General features: G+C 35.3%; 1 protein-coding gene across 1 annotated transcript in view; it reads right to left on the bottom strand.

Moving 5' to 3' along the window:
• Positions 1-4,185: 4,185 nt before the first annotated feature.
• The window catches only part of YIPF4 (Yip1 domain family member 4), a 29,668-nt gene continuing 14,872 nt past the window's right edge, over positions 4,186-18,981 (bottom strand). The window contains exons 3-6 of the mRNA XM_045979708.1: positions 17,916-18,087; positions 15,077-15,154; positions 9,422-9,535; positions 4,186-5,996 (exon numbers count right to left, since the gene is read on the bottom strand). Of these exons, the coding sequence (XP_045835664.1) occupies positions 5,859-5,996; positions 9,422-9,535; positions 15,077-15,154; positions 17,916-18,087 (502 nt within the window). The 3' untranslated portion in view covers positions 4,186-5,858. The remainder of the gene's footprint in view (positions 5,997-9,421; positions 9,536-15,076; positions 15,155-17,915; positions 18,088-18,981) is intronic.

The raw sequence follows: 18,981 nt of genomic DNA, 5'->3' as shown, positions 1-18,981 counted from the left end.
AATTTAGACAGCCATGCTCATGTTTATCAGTTAGATCAGATCTGTTCATAATCTGAACAAACACTGGGTATTACCAATCTTTTTAAGCTTTGGCAATCAGAGGGACCAATGTTGCCACTGTTTAAACTGCATTTAATCACAAATGAATTTGCGCATTTGTACATACACATTGGTCTTATTTTTAAATCATTTCTCCCCTCTTGGATTGCTCATTTATATCCCCTGCCCATTTTAATTATATTCTTTTACCACTACATATTACATAATACATAATTGCCCTTATATATCCTTTGAACATTTAAAATTACTTGTTAATATTTTTTATTAAGGAAATTAGTCATTTGTCTACGTAAGTCTTTTTTTTTTTTAAGATTTATTTATTTGACAGATCACAAGCAGACGGAGAGGCAGGCAGAGAGAGAGAGGAGGAAGCAGGCTCCCTGCTGAGCAGAGAGCCCGATGCGGGACTCAATCCCAGGACCCTGGGATCATGACCTGAACCGAAGGCAGAGGCTTTAACCCACTGAGCCACCCAGGCGCCCTGTCTATGTAAGTCTTATAAACATTTCTCCTCAACTTGTAATTTATGCTTTTTTTTTTTTTAAGATTTTATTTACTTGAGAGAGAGAACATACAAGCAGGGAGTGTGGCAGAGGGAGTGGGAGAAGCAGTCTCCTGACTGAGCAGGAAGCCCGGACACACCTTGATCCCAGGACCCAGGGATCATGACCTAAGCCTAAGGCAAACGCTTAACCGACCCAACCATTCTCCTTATTTATAGAATCATTTTAAATGCCATGTAGCCAACTTTCTTAATCTCTTCCTTTTTGGTTTTCGTGTTTTATGCCATCATACTTTGAAAGCCCTAATTTCTCAAGGAATTATATGAAAAATTAAATCGTTTTTTTTTTCCTGGCTTTTGTTTTTAAAATATTTGATAGATCTGTAATTTACTTTGGCATAAAAAGTGAGGTGTAGATCCAGCTTTGTATTTTTCCAAGTGGCCTGCCATGTCTTTCTAAGACACTACTATTTACCAACCTAGCATCCATTTTCCCTTTACTAACAGAACTGTGACTTTGTTTAGGGCAGTAATGTGCCCAGCTTAACATAGCTTCCCAGACTCTTGCAGCAAGGGTGTCCAAGGGATGCAGCTCTGTACCAAGATATAAGGGGAAGTCACGGAGTGCCATTTCTAAATAAGGGCAACTTTGACTGACATGATCATTTTGGCCTCTTCCACCTTTCTTTCGCTAGGAATCTAGATGTAATACCTAATATGAAACACCTACCTTGATACAATGAAAATGAAAGCCACCCACCCAAAATGGCTCAGCAAGAAGATAAAACGAGCCTGAGTTATTGATGACATTGAGTTGCCATATTAGTCCTGGATTATATATCCTTGGATTTCTTATTATGTGAGAAATATAAACTCCTATTTAATGAAGCCATTGATCATGAGGTCGCTTCTTGTAACCACATATGTTCTTATCTGATGCAGTATTGCCACTTATTTAATAATTCACATCCCTCGCTCTAATAATTTCTACATTCAACGTGGGGCTCAAACTCACAACCCCAAGGGTGCCTGGGTAGTTCAGTTGGCTAAGCATCCAACTCTTGGTTTTGGCTCAGGTCATGATCTCGGGTCCTGGGATGGAGCCCCAAGTCAGGATCCCTGCTCAGCATGGAGTGTGCTTGTTCCTCTCTCTCTGCTTCTCCCCCCGTTTGCATTCTCTCTCTCACTCTGTCTTTGCCTCTCTCTCAAGTAAATAAATAAAAGTATTTAAAAAAACAAAACAAAACAAACACAAACAAAACAAATTCACAACCCGAGATGAACTGTTGCATGCTCTTCTGACTGGGCTAGCCAGGCACCCTGATAATTCATCTTTTTGTATCACTTTGACATGCTATCATTATCACATACTAATCTTCCACATATAATTGGGTATATTTCTGGAAATGCTCCTATTTCATTAATCCAAATGACTTCGGTATTATTAATAGCTAACATATAAGCTAATGTTTACTGAATACTAGGACAATTCAAAGGATGACAATCCTTTGAGCCTTAATTATTTAATATTAAAGTGTAGTACTTGAAAGATCACAGCTGATCTTGGAGCCTGCTGCGGGTTCAAGATCATGACCTGAGCCGAAATTAAGTGTCAGATGCTTGCCACTGAGTCACCCAGGAGCCCCTTACTAATGCCACCTTAATCATCCTGACACTCTTTCCTTTAATTAACCTCCAACCATGCTGCAACCTCAACATATCAAAAGAATTTCAAATGAGAAACCTAACCTTAAGCTTCAGGTTTAATAATATACTGTGTACAGGGAATTCTTTCAGATCACTACACTCCATAGAGACATGGTAGTGTCTAAAGTTTATACTAGTCTGTTGCAAAGAAAATATATTCACAAGTGGAACTTTTCCTCAGAAAATATCATGATTTGAAGTTCAAAGATGTAAGAATGTCTAGACTTTACTGGTGTCAAAATCTTATTTTTGGATTTATTTAAGAAGTGGCAACAGATTCTCAAACATACAAACTACTGCCAAGAAATCATACAAATGAGAAATAATACAGAAACTGTGATTCAGTTTCTTAAGGGAAATTAAAGAAACCATTTATGAAAGGATGATAAAGCACTATTATTTTATGTTACCAGAGCAGAGAACTGCTTAGGGTGATTTTTAGCTCTATTAAGCCATATTTCAGTCTGCCATGCATGCAACCAGAAAGAATTGTATTAATACAAGCCTCTGATTTGTGTTGTTTTCCTTTGTTGCAAAGAACAACACAACAAACCCAACTTGTTCAACTACAAACAAAGAAAAATAAAAAAAGAATTGTACGAGGGGTGCCTCGTTAGCTAAGCAGGTAGAGCATGCAACTCCTGATTGTGGGGTTGTGAACCCCATGCTGGGTGTAAGAGACTACTTAAAAATAAAAATCTTAAAAAAAAATTGTATGGAAGATATTATAACTTCAAAATGTGTCACAATTCCCTAGAACCTAAAACTGGCTAAAATATACATAAAAATGTAAAAGACAAGTAAATAACAATCATCTTAAAATATTCAACTAGTTTCGCTGAATATGAAAAATACTGCTTTTATTAGTTTGTAGAAGCTTTGTTTTATTCAATGTTTAATTACACTGGAATTTTAAAAAATAAATTTGACTAAATTTTAAACAATAAAAATATCTACTTTATTATTTTAAGTCAATGCAAATTTTCACTAATTTAAAACACTATATTAGCATTTTAATATTGGGGAATTTTTGGAAACATACATTGTTATACATAAAACTGTCTCATAATAGACCTTAGAAATAAGCAAGCTTAATAATGGTTCATAAAACTTTATAAACCTTCCTAACTTGTTTATTAATACAATGAAAATTATATTTTAATTTTTAATCAAAATTTCAATTATTTTACAATCACTTTGAAACAGAAGTAAAATTTCTCATAACTCTCCTTTTGAGGATTAACATTCATCATGATTACTACAACAGATAACACTTAAAAACAGACAGACAGACAGACACACACACACACACACACACACACACACACACACACACCTAGAAGAGACGATCTGGCTAGTTCTGTCTTAAAAATACTAATCAACTAGGTTGGAATCATGATTTAAATCAATATGACTTAGAAAATATTATGATATAAAAACTTAAGGAAAGGACATTGTCGTGGTCAGCTTATCACTGTTAGCAGTACTGTACCTTGTACAAATTTACAAATCATTTCCAAACTGACAATTTGTTTTAACGACTTTGCTTATCAGCACATGAAGATGTTGGCTAAGCTTGTAACATTATAAACTGTATCTACATAGACCCTGAGCAGGGTAGTTCTCATGATTAAATATGATAGTATTTTTAAATACCTTTTTAGAACACAAATACCTTATCTTACATCACTAGGGAATAAACATGATCCACATATGTAACCTTTCATTCACATCTTAAAGAAATGATAGCTTAAAAAAATTAAACCATTTTTTGATAGAATGGGTCCCAAAATGCCTTGACTTATTGCTTAGTAAAATACTACTCCCTGGTACCAAACCCCCAGCTTCTCAGGGAAGATTCCAGGGTCAACACCATGTACATCAAATATAATAATTCACTGTAAGAAAGTCCAGGGTCAACACCATGTACATCAAATTTAATAATTCACTGTAAGAAAGTACTGACTTAGAAATTCCTTATATGTGACAAATGTTTATTTTATAGTTGCTGCATCTGTAGTTATTGATCCTTCCTCATAATTTCATATTATTTTAGGCTCTAGAAATTCAATCCCTCTGGGTGCTTCCATCTGTTGCCCTAAGCTTGTTTAAAAGAATTAGTATATGTAATTTTCACATTACTCTACCTCAAAGATAGTTTCACACTTTTGCTGCACCTTAAAATAAGTTTTTTCTTTTTCTTTTCTTTTCCTTTTTTTTTTTTTTTTTTAGCAGAAGGGGTGAAAGGAGGAGAGACAGGCTTGGTACCTTGTTAATTTTAAGACTTGCTTGAGAGTTGCTGGATATTTCCTGACACATTCGGCTGCTAAAGAAATACATACTAAGAGATAGCCATGGCCATGTTAGCACAATGAGGACAGCAATTGACTCTTCCAGCTGAGACCAGAAAGGATAATATAATAATTTGCTAACAGTTATTAGGCATTTGCCATTTTATAGACATAAATATTTTATCTACTTTACAAAGTAATATTAACTAAAGTACATGTAGAGTCTATGAAATAATTTGCAACAAAAATTTTACTACTTAAATTTCTTAGGGCTTAACAAATACTGTATATTTGTTAAAGAGTACCTGATACTTGTTAGTAATACAGGACAAGGTGTTATAAAGCAAAACACAGCTGGGAAGCATTTTATTTTTTTCTACTTCATTTAACATTGTTCAGGACCACAAGATTTTAAAGGTCTCTTTCCAGCAACTTTTATAACTTAGGAGTACCACTTAAAAATATTTACTGATGCTATAAATATTACTATTTTTCTACATATTAACAATTATAATAATGCCATATCCATTAAACCTCTGTTCCTTTGGTCAGAAAGATGAACAGAAACTGAAATCAGACAGTTGAGGCATTCAATAAAGTTTTTTCAAAGCATACCCAAGCAAACCTACATCAGCAACTGTTAAAATTAGTTTTAGTTAGACTTCTTAATAAGGACATACTGAAGCACATATGAGACTTTTTAAAGTATATACAGTTCAAAAAACAAATTTAAATTTATAAATAAAAAGATTAATGGCCAAATTAAAGAATGGTTAGGCATCAGATTTAAAATATCTTAACTTTTAGGCTATTCAGAAATATATTTTGTGAATAATAAGAATTATTTCATAAATATATATGTATAAATATAAATATATATCTACAGGATCTGTGATGCAGGAGAAAACCCTTTAAAGAAAAAAAAATTGCACTTTTACATTATCAGGATGCTGCCATATTTACCCTTTGAATGAAATATAATTACCATTCCAGGTGCTTTTGGCACAAGTTTTTAGGTGAATATTGACACAATCTTAAAAACACAATGCTTTTATATTTTATTCACTGGAATATGAAGAATCAAACAGAATTTGGAATTCTGACCCCAAAAAATCCAGAAAACTGCAAACGCTTAATTAAATACAAAAAATATGGTTTTAAAAAGACCTCAAAACTGCCTTTACATGTAAAACATGTAAAATTTTACCATCAACAGGTTTTCTTCAATCACCTCAGCAAGAATTCCCCAACTACACACAAAGGTAACGTTGCCTTTTTCTACTCATATATGACTTAAATCACACCCCAGTATATAAGGACAAAAAATAAATGTATAGTAAAAAGATAGGATAAATCAGGAGAGGCTTTTTGGTCTTGAATTCTTCACCCACTAACAATGAAGCAGCACTGTAGGCAGCCCAAAACACACCAAACAGCTTTAAAAAAACAAACAAAAAAGACAAAAGACAGCATATTAGCAAGTCAATTAACATTTTTGGTATCAGAGAGTAAAATAAAATTAACGGTATTTTCTTAGAACAACCCTGACAACCAATTGTGATAAACAGTACTACTGAGAATGTTTAAAATTATTAAGAATGTTTGTGCTTGTTCTGTTCCTTGTCTTATGCAAACGAAATCTTTTGTTATCAAACTTGTCTCATCACAGAAATCACTTGGGCGCCTATTAAAAAGAGAATCCCGGGGCGCCTGGGTGGCTCAGTGGTTTAGGCCACTGCCTTCGGCTCAGGTCATGATCTCAGGGTCCTGGGATCGAGTCCTGCATCGGACTCTCTGCTCAGCGGAGGGGAGCCTGCTTCCCCCTCACTCTCTCTGCCTGCCTCTCTGCCTACTTGTGATCTCTCTCTGTCGAATAAATAAATAAAATCTTTAAAAAAAAAAAAAGAAAAAAAAGAGAATCCCAAGGGGCACCTGGCTGGCTCAGCTGGTGGAGCTCAAGACTCTTGATCTCGGGTCGTGAGTTCAAGCCCCATGTTGGGTGTGACACTAACATAAAAATAAAATCTTTTTTTTTTTTTTTAAGATTTTATTTATTTATTTGACAGACAGAGATCACAAGTAGTCAGAGAGGCAGGCAGAAAGAGAGGGGGAAGCAGACTCCCTGCTGAGCACAGAGTCCTAAGCAGGGCTGGATTCCAGGACCTTGAGATCATGACCTGAGCCCAAGGCAGAGGTTTAACCCACCGAGCCACCCAGGCACCTCTTAAAAATAAACTCTTAAAAAGAAAAAAGAAAAAAAAAAAAAAAAAAAAAAAGAATAGAATCCTGGGACTCATTCTAGCTCTGTTGAATCAAAATCACTTAGGAAAGGGTCTTGTTATCAGTCTTTTTAACAGTGTCCCCTGTGATTTGGGCAACTTTTGGCCAACTGCTTTAAGAAATTTGGTTGCTGAAAGAAAATGAATTGATCATTACAAAGTTAACCTCTTCCTGCTTCTTCTTCTTCTTCTAGGAAAACAGACTAAGTGAAAATTTTATACAATGTTTATTAAGTGTAACAGCGTTTTCCCAGGAATAGGTGAAAGTATAGAGTTAAATAAAAAGCAGGAAAAATATAACATTTTGGTCAAGAGTTTAACTAAATAAAATGTACCATGGTTTTCTGATTATACACAAAACCAATCTTAAATTATTTCCACTAGAAATTTATACAGTACTTACTGATGTAGTCATTTTATAGAGTAAAATGAGAGGAAGAACTTCAAGGGTAGAAATCAAGGAAACTATGATAGAAAAAGATACAGGATAGGATTTCTCAACCTCACACTACTGACATTTTGGGGCTGGATAATTGTTGTTGGAAGCTGTCCTGTGTATTGGAGGACTTTTGGCGGTATCCCTGGCCTCTACCCACTACATATTATCAGTAAGATTCCACTCCTAACCCATTTGTGACACCCTAAAATGTCTCCAGACATGGCCAAATGTCCTTGGGAGGCAAAACTGCCCTTGAAAACCACTGGTAGAGAGGTCAAAAATAAATACTGGCAGGTTGAAAATGTATTTGAGATGGTCCAATTTTCTACTGTGTTTTTTAAATTAAAACAAAAAAAAAACTACAAAATATTTTAAACTTTCAGGAAAGTATAAGGAAAAAAATAAGATACTGATCAAATTGCATTTGTATGTCAAACATTTTTTGTTAAAAATAAATGGTTAAAGATTGGTAAGAGTTATAGAGATTAAATGTTAAAAAATAGTGCTGGTAGATTAATCTGTATTCTAATGCTAGATTTAAATGACAAGAGTTTTGCAACATATTTCTCAACAAATTTTGGACTGAAACAAACATATAATAAATACCTCACTATACAAAGAAGATTAAATAACTAGGAAAAAAAATAGGTAAAGAAAAATGTGAAGTTTAAAACAACTGTATCCTAAATTTTTAACAATATAAAAGACTGCCACTTTGTAATAACACATTCTTAAGCTGCATAAAGAATATTAAAGACCAACTTTCAGCTAAACTCGATTACTAAAAGTGACCAGAGGACACACAGTTTTATCAATTTTGGGAGTAGTCTCAGAAGTATTCAAACAGTCTTTAACCCAAGTTAAAACTGAATGATTCAGTAAAGTGGTATGTTCACTGAAGTTAGGCCAGCAATGGGACTAGCTTCTGTATTGCAAGACTTGTAAGCTAAGTGCTAATAATGCCAATTAAAAAAAAAAAAAATTTAGGATTAGAATGGAGAGAAAAGAATGATATTCTACTTGGTCTCTAAAGTGTTCATGCAGTTCTAACATACAAAGATGTTCTCAAAATATTCTTTTATAATATTTGTAATGACAACAGCTACCACTTGAGTGCCTACTCTGTATCAAATATACATCCTTTACAATCTAGATAACAAACCCTAAAAAAATAGTTGTCAAGACTGCCAATTTGCAGAGGAGGATAAGAAAAGATATCCCCCCGCAAGGGAGGCAGTAGGTAAGTGGAAGAAACAGAATTTGAATTTAGAACTGACTGGTTCCAAAATCCATACTTTTAAAACCTAATGCTTATATGTCAGTATTAGCCTGTAGTTACTCAATTCTAAAAGCAATCATTTCTTCTATGTATGAATTAGTAATCAACTTTAAAATAAAACCAAATGTTATAAAAATTAAGTGGCTCTACTTAAAAACAAATACTTTAAGGTGAAGGCTACATAACAGCAGTTCTGAAAGTGGCAGGTCTTAAGTTCTACATATTTTCATAAAGAAAAAAAATTACATTCATTGTATAATATACATACAAGTGCTAAAGCATTTATTTCCCAAAGTTGTTCAAAACTAATAAATACCAAAATTTAAGTTACTTTACTATTATTAATTCTTTATGTTATCATTAAATATTTAATATGGGTCTATATGTTAATTTAAATTTAACACAGTATAAAGAAATCCTGATCTCTGCAAGATAGAAAGGCCAATTTATTAAAATCATGTCTATTATATTTGATAAGGCAGTTATTATTCAAATAGGAGTAACAGTTATTAAATTAATGTCCAGTAAAATTTTAAATAAATATCTCCCACAAAATCTAAGTCATATGAAGTTGTATTACAGAGAAGAAAAACTCAACATTAAAAAAATTATCTGGATGTAGCATCTTGTAGCCTTGTTTGCTCTTTGTTCTTTACTCCCCTTCTAGACATACATTTTAATTTCTGGTGATTATAATGGGAAAACAAAAGAAATAGAATTGGTAAAACCAATAAGTGAGTTCATTTTTCCAAAACACTTAAAAATATATGACAGTTACAGATTACAATCTTCTTAGGCAGATAATGAGTATACTTTTGTTCCTGGAAAACAGTTAATTACTTTTTTATAATACACACTACTTACTTTTATAAGTGTAGATACCACTTCAAATGATCCAACCACCAGAAGTATAGGGGCTATTACAATGAGAGGAAGTAGTGAATAGCCTATAACTCCAAGAACTTGGCCATATGCAACCTGTGAATTTTAATGTTTTAAGTAAATATCACAGAAATCAAGTTAATTATTTTAATCACTACAGAACATTACATATTCTTAGTTGTACTTACATAAACACAAGAAGAAATCATGATGTATATGCTTTATATTTCAAATTATATTATCTGCTATGTTCCTGGAGAGTATCATCAACCCACCATAGTTTCAATTATAATCAACTTTCTGATGATACCCAAATCTACATTTCCAGCCCTCTCTCCCTTTCGAGACTTATATATCCAATTGTCTTAACTACTCTCATACTCTCTTGCTACCTCCCTTAAAGTTGTAGAAGGATTATTTAAGGGGACAACTATCTTATTCAAACAAAAAACTCAAGGTCTAAAGAAGCTATGTGTGATAGATGTAGACTCAAAGGGAAGGGAGGGCAGGCAGGAGACTGAAGGAAAAAATACTTGGTGGCTACTGTGTGCCAAGCTCTGTGACAGATCAAGAGAGATCAATTGCAGCAACAACTCTATCAAGAAGGTATTAATACCCCACTATGAAGAAACTGAATTTTAGAGAGACCAAATGCTTTGTTCAATAAAGTAAAACTGGTAGATTAGGAGTTCAAATTAAGATCTAGATCTTTTTTTAAAAGATTTTATTTATTTGAGAGAGAGACAGAGAGCACATGCACCTGCATGACTGGGTTGGGGAGGCAGGTGCAGGTTGTTTGGGGGAGAAGGATAGAGGAAGGGGGAGAGGGAGAAGCAGATTTCCTGATGAATGTGCAGCCTGTCAGAGGGCTCACTCTCAGGATCCTGAGATCATGACCTGAGTCAAAGTCAGACACTTAACTGAGTCACCCAGTTGCCCCTAAGATCTAAGTTTCTTAACTATTAAATCAACAGTCCTAAATTACCAAAACATTTAATGATACCTATTTTCATATAAATATTACATGGGGTTGTGTCAAATATATAACAAATAATATGTGAACAAATATAATCTTAAGTCTCCATTAGAATTATTTTAAATTTTTATATGCAGAGTGAAAAACGTTTCATAAATCAATGTTATTCCAAATTTATTCAACAGTTTTAGGTTAAGATGATAGATTGAACACATTTATCTAATATCACTCCCTCCTGAAACTTACTAAAAGGGAAGGCAGGGGAAACCCTCTATAGTGGGATACAGGCAGGGAGAGTCTCAAGCAGACTCCATCCTGAGTGGGGAGCCTGATGCAGGGCTTGATCTCAATGGAGTGAAATCAAAAGTTGGACGCTGAAGAGACTGTGCCAGTCAGGTGTACCCATGAACTTTTTTTAAAGAAGCATAAACAATGGAAACTAAACCATAAAATATCTTGGGATTTGAAAACATGGTACACACCTGGGAGAAACAAAGTAACAGAAAAATTCATAGAGGTCATATAGGTTGCTCACTGTATAAAGGAGAACTGGTTCCTAACTAATATATTAAAAATGTATAAACCTGAAGGCACACCTCAGCACACACAAGAAGTGATAACTAAAGGCTTACCAGGTTGTGGATGAAATCTTTGTGCACCCTCTAAATATAGATGATGCAAATCAAGTTCATTCTCATTGCTCATATACCTTACACGAGTCACAATAATGTAAGCCCCAAAATATATATGAACTCATGAATAAAATGGGAAAAAAAAATAACACCATCAAAATGACCAGGAAAAAAAAGTCTGATCCTAAACTCTGTAAGTTTAGATAAGACACATGATATAACGAGAATGAGTGTAATGAAAGAAAAGCCATTTACAAGAATCAAAGTGTTATTTTGTATAAGATAACTGCATTACTGGGGCGTCTGGGTGGCTCAGTGGATTAAGCCGCTGCCTTTGGCTCAGGTCATGATCTCAGGATCCTGAGATCGAGCCCCGCATCTGGCTCTCTGCTCAGCAGGGAGACTGCTTCCCCCTCTCTCTCTGCCTGCCTCTCTGCCTACTTGTGATCACTCTCTCTGTCAAATAAATAAATAAAATCTTTAAAAAAAAAAAAAAGATAACTGCATTACTCTGGAGAAAATAAAGTTTGATGAAAGCTATTTCCTCCTCTTTTATAATAATTTTCAGTTGTGACACTTTATGAATGATGGTATTTTCATATTGTTCTTTGCCTGGTGTATAATTACATATTCTATATTGCAAAATAAAACTATGTGCTTTGTTTTATTGTATTAATAAGTGACATAATTTTCTTTTAAAGAGAGGCTTAAACAGAAGAAGAGAAGATGGGACAACAGCAACATAATTTTGGAAACTGGAAAGCAGATAACTAACTAATAAGCTAAGTAACAGACTTGGTAGATCTTTCCATCAAATAAGAGAAAAGGGCTTAAGGTCTCTGCATTTAGCCATCAATGTTCATAGAGAGCCAGCACCCACAAGATAACTCTGCCTGGCATCCTCACTGCTTTACTCTCTCCACAGAACAAACTGCTAGAAAAAAAAAAAGAAAAAAAAAAAAAGAAAAGAGAATAAACCGCTAGAATTCCTAGGTTTACAGTAATTCACAAAGTCTTTTTTAATGGGTTCAGAAGGTGTGGTTCATGGGCTACCGAGGGTCCCAGAGACTCTTCCATAAGACAGGAAGGTCAAAACTATTTACTATAAAAATGATAAAACATTATTTGCCTTTTCTCATTGGATTCATACTAGCAGGGAAAAACAACAGTGGGTAAAATGTGCTGCTTTACTGTGAATCAAGGTGGCACAAACTATACTAGTAGTTACTGTACTCTTCACTACTACACAATCACAGAAAAAGAAAAAAAGCTAGTTTCACTTAAGAATGTCCTTAATGAAGCAGTTAAAATGATTAATTCTATTAAATCTCAGCTTTTGAGTACATCTCTTTAACATTCTGTATAACAAATGGGAAGTACATAGAAAGCATTTTTTTCCTTTTTAAAGATTTTTATTTATTTATTTTTATTTATTAATTTGACAGAGATCACAAGTAGGCAGAGAGGCAGGCAGAGAGAGAGAAGAGGAAGCACGCTCCCTGCTGAGCAGAAAGCCCAGCGGGGGGCTCGATCCCAGGACCCTGGGATCATGACCCAAGCCAAAGGCTTTAACTCCCTGAGCCACCCAGGCGCCCCCAATTTTTTTCTTTTTTTTTTAAGATTTTATTTATTTGTCAGAGAGAGAGAGAGAGCACGAGCAGGGGGAACAGTAGGCAGAGGGAGAAGCTCCTCCCCAAGGAGCCTGACACAGGACTCGATTCCAGGACCCCAAGATCATGACCTGAACTGAAGGAAGACACTCAACTGACTGAACCACCTAGGTATTCCCATAGAAAGCATTTTTGTTGTATCCTGGTTCAATGGTTATTGCAAGGAAAAGCGCTTCTTTAACTGTTTGAGTGAAGCACTGAATTAGATGTGTTTACCATGGAACACCATTTTTACTTGAAAGAACAAATGAAAGACAAACTATGATTATTCAGAGTTGGGTATCCATAAACTTTTTTTTTATTTTTGAGATTTTATTTATTTATCTGAGAGAGAGAGAGAACATGCACGAGAGAGAGCACAAGTGGTGAAGAGGGAGAAGCAGGCTGTCCATCCACCATGGAGCTGATCCAAACTTTAGCCTGATCTAAACTTAAAGATGGGTGGATATATTAATTAAGGTGATTTTCTGATATCATACAGTAAGACATGTTAACATTTGGAAGATCTGCAAAACTCAGGAGCCAGTGTCTTCCAAATGACTGTGCATGGGTAAAAAGATCCACCCAAAATGAAATTTTAATGCAACAAAGTATGAAAAGTTCATTAATATTGTTTGAGATTCCTTACTGCAACAAACCTTTAAGAAACTATTACTTGTTAAAAAAACAACAACAACCCGGGGTGCCTGGGTGGCTCAGTGGATTAAGCCACTGCCTGCGGCTCAGGTCATGATCTCAGGGTCCTGGGATTGAGCCCCACATTGGGCTCTCTACTCAGCAGGGAGCCTGCTTTCCCCTCTCTCTCTGCCTGACTCTCTGCCTAATTGTGATCTCTGTCAAATGGATAAATAAAATCTTAAAAAAACAACAACCCTATTACTTGTTGAATGTAGGTATAGTTTCAGAGAAGAACATCCATAATCATCTGAAAAAGCTATTAAAATACTCTTCCTTCCAGATGCCAGTTAAGCACTACCTTTGGCTCAGGTCATGATCCCAGGGTTTGGGATTGAGCCCACATGGGCTTCCTGCTCAGTGGGGAGTCTGCTTCTTCCTCTATTCCACCCCCCACCTCCTGCTTGTGCACTCTCTCTCTAAAATAAATAAAATCTTAAAAAGAAATACCCTTCCTTTTCCAATTATATATGTTTAAGGCCTTTTTTTTCTCATATACTTTAACCAAAATAATGTGTCATAACAGACTGAATACAGAAAGCAGATATTAGAAACCAGCTTCCACTAAGCCAGACAAGCTACTTGCAAAAATGCAAAACAATGACACTCTTGCCACTTTTTTGTTTTTGAAAAAGTTGTTTTTCTTTAAAATGTATTATTATTTTTTTATATAAAAAGCAGTTTGGTTCTTTTTTTTTAAAGATTTTATTTATTTATTTGCCAAAGAGAGAGTGAGAGTTCAAAAGTAGGCAAAGAGAAGAGAGGGGGAAGCAGGCTCCCTGCTGAGGAGAGAGCCTGATGCAGGGCTCAGTCCCAGGACCCCGAGATCATGAGCCAAGCTGAAGGCAGAGGCTTAACCCACTGATCTACCATATTATTTATGGATACCTAGGAGCCACAGTCAGTTGAACATGGACTCTTGGCTTTGGCTCGGGTCATGAGATCAAGCCTGTGTTGGGCTCTGCACTCAGCGTAGTCTACGTAATTCTCAATCTCCCTCCCGTTTTGCCCCTCCTTGTCACATGCTCTCTCAAATAAATAAGTAAATAAATTAAAAAGAATATATTATTATTTATGCTAAAATGTATTTGGTTTTATTTTTATTTTCATTAATTTTTAAAGATTTTATTTATTTGTCAGAGAGAGAGAGAGTGCAAGCACAAGCAAGGGGAGAGGCAGGCAGAGAGAAAAGCAGGCTCCTTGCTCAGCAGGGACTCAATCCCAGAACCCTGGGATCATGACCCAAGTCAAACAAGACACTTAACCGACTGATCCACTGAGGAGTCCCTGGTTTTATTTTTAAATGAATAAATACATATTCAAAAATTTTATTTTAATTTCTAATATGATAAGTATTAATAAATAAAACCCATACAAAGAAATCTCCTTGGGGACCTGAGATCAAAAATTTGAGAAATGCTGTACTAGAAAATAAATCATGTTTCCCTAAAAAGCTGTACATTACTTATGAGTGGTATGGGATCTTTTCTTTCTTTTTCTTTCTTGTAACCTTTGAGTATGCACAATACCAGTATGCTGATCATCTTAAGGGAAGTAGTGTAACTTAAAAGCAATTCTGGGACAAGAAAGAATTATGATGAATACAGCTACTGATAATATGTACAATACCAGAAATAAAGTTTATGATCAGAAACAAAGAATATTTTCAAAATCAACTACTTACTTCTCCACCAAGAACTCTGGCCAGTAAGAAAATTGTTAGGGAACCAAATATCCAAATGGTTATAATCCATGAGACCACCTTAAGGGAAAAAAAAATTCATGCAATTAATATCTTTGTACCAAATACAGTGATAATTTCCCTCGAAGTCAATTCTCTGCTTATGTAAGACAGTTTGCTATATCCAATTTCAGGTCATAGAGAGTTTGAGTTCCCAGGTATCTTTCCAAAACCTAGTAAGAATGCAGTATGTTAATACAATTTTATATCCAAAATGAAAATTTAGCAACCATCAACTGCCGAAGGAAATCTCAGTATTTCAAGATCTCTGATCAAAAATTACTGTAAAAAATGAGCAAACTATTTACTTTCAAACCTCTGGTTTACAACATCTTTCAAGGAAAACTCATCCCTGTAAGAAGTTATAGGTCTTCTCCCAAGGTCTTTAAAATTTACATTAATTATATATGTAACTGGGAGATGTTTCAGATAATTTTAACTCCTGAGACTTAATGTGATAATCATATATGCCTCTATCTCCAAGTTTTGTCTGCTTGCAGGGTCTAGAAATAATGAAGACCCAACAGCAAAATAAGCATACTTATTGCCCAGATCCTGGTTTCTAAGTATCATTCCCTGATAAAAGGAACTAGGATTCTTTTGATAAATAACTGATGCCAGGGTTGGGGCAGGGGAGATAAAAGGTGAGCCCAGAACACTCTATGGACTTAGAAGGAAAGGAAATGCTCAAAAAACTAATGGGAAGATGTTGAAAGGACACAGAAGCTAACCTGAAGGAGTTCCTGATGCTTAAACTGGAATAATCTCACAAATAAAATAAATAATGATAGCACTGGGTTATAATCCAGAAAATAAAATAAATATTCATAATTCCATACTGACATAAATAAATACAACAGTATTTAAGCAATGGCAAAGTACGGGTAGCTATTCCATAGAGAATACCAATCAATACATGTGGAATGAATGAGGAAAACAGAACACCCCCATGCAGTAAACACTATAATAGTAATTGCTGAACTCAAGATCCATCAACAGATGCTAAAATTAGTGAGCTAAAGTTTGATGAGAAACACAATGTCTGCATAGTCATAAAGTATTTCCACAAGATACTTACTTATTAGTTAAAAGGGAAAAATAGCAACTTTACAGTGGAGGAACTGGGCAGATACCACCTTATCACCTAATCAAGCAGCCAATGTTAAAGGCACCAGTGAAAGATATATCAATATTACATAGTCCCTGATAGTATACTGAGGACACAAAATAGTATCCTTGCCAAAAATTCAAGACCCCAATCTAGTCACAGAAAACATCAAGTAAAACCAAACTGAGTGATGTTCTATGGAGGCAATAATCTGTTTTTAGCCTTACAATCCTTTGTTCAAATGAAAGATTATACAAAATAGATAAAATTAGAGATGTTTTAGGTGAAGGATTAGTGGTGAGTAGTAGACCAGAATCCCCATTCAACTTCTTCAACACATATTTCCAACAGAATACTTGATATAAACTATTGATCTAAGGTAAATATTAATAAGACTAGTGTTATATTACATTAAGGATCTTGCTATTGGGAGATTATTCTGGATTATCCAAATGAGCACTAAATGTAATCACAACTGTCCTTTAAAAAAGGAAGGAGAGGGAGTTTTGACTACAGTAGAGAAGAAGGTAATGTGACCACAGTAGCAGAGATGGTAGTCATGCCTCCAGAAACCAAGGAAAGCTGACAGTCTCTAGATGTGGGTAGAGGCAATCAACAGAATCTGTCCTGGAGCCTACAGAGGAACCAGCCCTGCTGACATTTTGATCTTAGCTCCTTCAAGCTCATTTTAAATTTCTGACTTCTGTAACTGTAAAATAAATTTACACTGTTTTAAGCCACAAAACTTGTGGAAATTTGTTACAGAAGCAACAAAAAATGAATTCATTTCTCAATCATTCAGTGATAGAGAGTTATTTTTTACTTCCATAAAGCCTTAAACTAGGGATTAAGGAGTAATGTGTGTATGTTGTTTTGATAATAAAGATAAAGCCCCTGAGAGTAGAATGAAGTATTGTATAAAAACAAATTTTGATGGAATCCTTGTCGTTATTTATTAAAATATTTACTATTATGTTTTAAAGTAAGCTCTAGGCTCAGTGTGGGGTGTGAACTCACAATCAAGAGTCATGTGCGGGGCGCCTGGGTGGCTCAGTGGTTTAAGCCGCTGCCTTCGGCTCGGGTCATGATCTCAGGGTCCTGGGATCGAGTCCCGCATCGGGCTCTCTGCTCGGCAGGGAGCCTGCTTCCCTCTCACTCTCTCTGCCTGCCTCTCTGCCTACTTGTATCTCTCTCTGCCAAATAAATAAATAAAATCTTTAAAAAAAAAAAAAAAAAAAAAGAGTCATGTGCTCCACTGACTGAGCCAGCCAGGAGCCCGTAACATATTTATTTTGAAAATAAATGGAAGGTAAGAACATGTTGAGTATTGTGTTTCAAACTCTTCATCCCTTGGGAGAAACCATAAAGGGCAAGGGCAGCCCTTTTGGTCACTTTGGTCACTTTCGCTCAGCTGAGAGTAGTCTCATCTGTTTACCCAGTTGCAATACAATTGTTAGTACTTTCTGTAACAATGATGATGTAAAAGTTTGGAAAGCATTAAAGTACTCTTCACTTATTTAATTAAAAAGAGCTCTAGAGATGAACAAGTTAGAAATCATGGGTAAAAGTAAAGCATTTCTTAAACATAATGTAGCATCACAGTTAACATTTGGCTATTTTTAATTTTAAAGCTCTTAAAATATTTCAAATTTGTATAAAGTAACATATACTTACCCTAAATTGTCCATACAATGATATCATGGAAAAGAAAAGAACAACAGCCAGAGGACCCCAAAAGTCAGGATTGTCCCTCACCACTTGTCTGTTAAAACCAAGTGATGGCATTGGCATCAAAACACACCGGATTTTGTAGTAAATATCCTTTAGATCGATATCCAGTTCCTCCCTGTAATATAAAATAAAAATTCTTAAAAAGCATGCATTTCTGAATACTGAGACAGCTGCAATAAAATTAAAGTTTAAATATGACAGTGTCATCTCCATTGGTCAACAAAGCATTGCATTTTAAATACAGCATTTCACTGATTCCATGGTGTACATTTTCAACATTTTAACCTCTCTAAAATCAGGATGCTTGTCACAACTGCTGGTGTCTTACCCTATCAGCCTGGAGTGAAGCCAACTTCTTCCAAGATCTGCCTTTCCATTTTACAGTCTCCTGGAGCCAATATTTTGGGATAACTTTAAATAAAATCTTCTGCTTGAGCCCTTCTTGGCCATACTGATAATTCAGACTGCAATCCTATGAGAACTGGTGTGGGGTTTCCATTCTCAGGGGATACTTTTCTTCTAACACCCCACCCACTGCCAAACTGAGACAAGCAAACATCCTTGCTGCCTCTTTTTGTAGGGTGGGTTGTTTCTCATTTATCCCTACACTAACAAGATAGCCTTCTGATGTCTTAGCTTTATGCTGCCTTACATACTGTTTCCTCCTTATTGATGAACGTAAAGTAACTGCATCTTATAATTCACTGTTTTAAATTTGATGAAATAGGGGCGCCTGGGTGGCTCAGCAGGTTAAAGCCTCTGCCTTCAGCTCAGGTCATGATCCCGGGGTCCTGGGATCGAGCCCCGCATCGGGCTCTCTGCTTGGCTGGGAGCCTGCTTCCTCCTCTCTCTCTCTCTGCCTGCCTCTCTGCCTACTTGTAATCTCTATCTGTCAAATAAATAAATCTTTAAAAAAAAAATAAATTTGATGAAATACATCATATTAAGAAACAGAACATTTTAACACTTAATCTACCAACAATTACCACAGAGATTAAACTGATAATGC

Source organism: Meles meles, chromosome 15 (assembly GCF_922984935.1).
Source record: "Meles meles chromosome 15, mMelMel3.1 paternal haplotype, whole genome shotgun sequence".
In the NCBI taxonomy this organism is placed as follows: domain Eukaryota; kingdom Metazoa; phylum Chordata; class Mammalia; order Carnivora; family Mustelidae; genus Meles; species Meles meles.
This window is presented reverse-complemented; position numbering and strand designations above follow the sequence as displayed.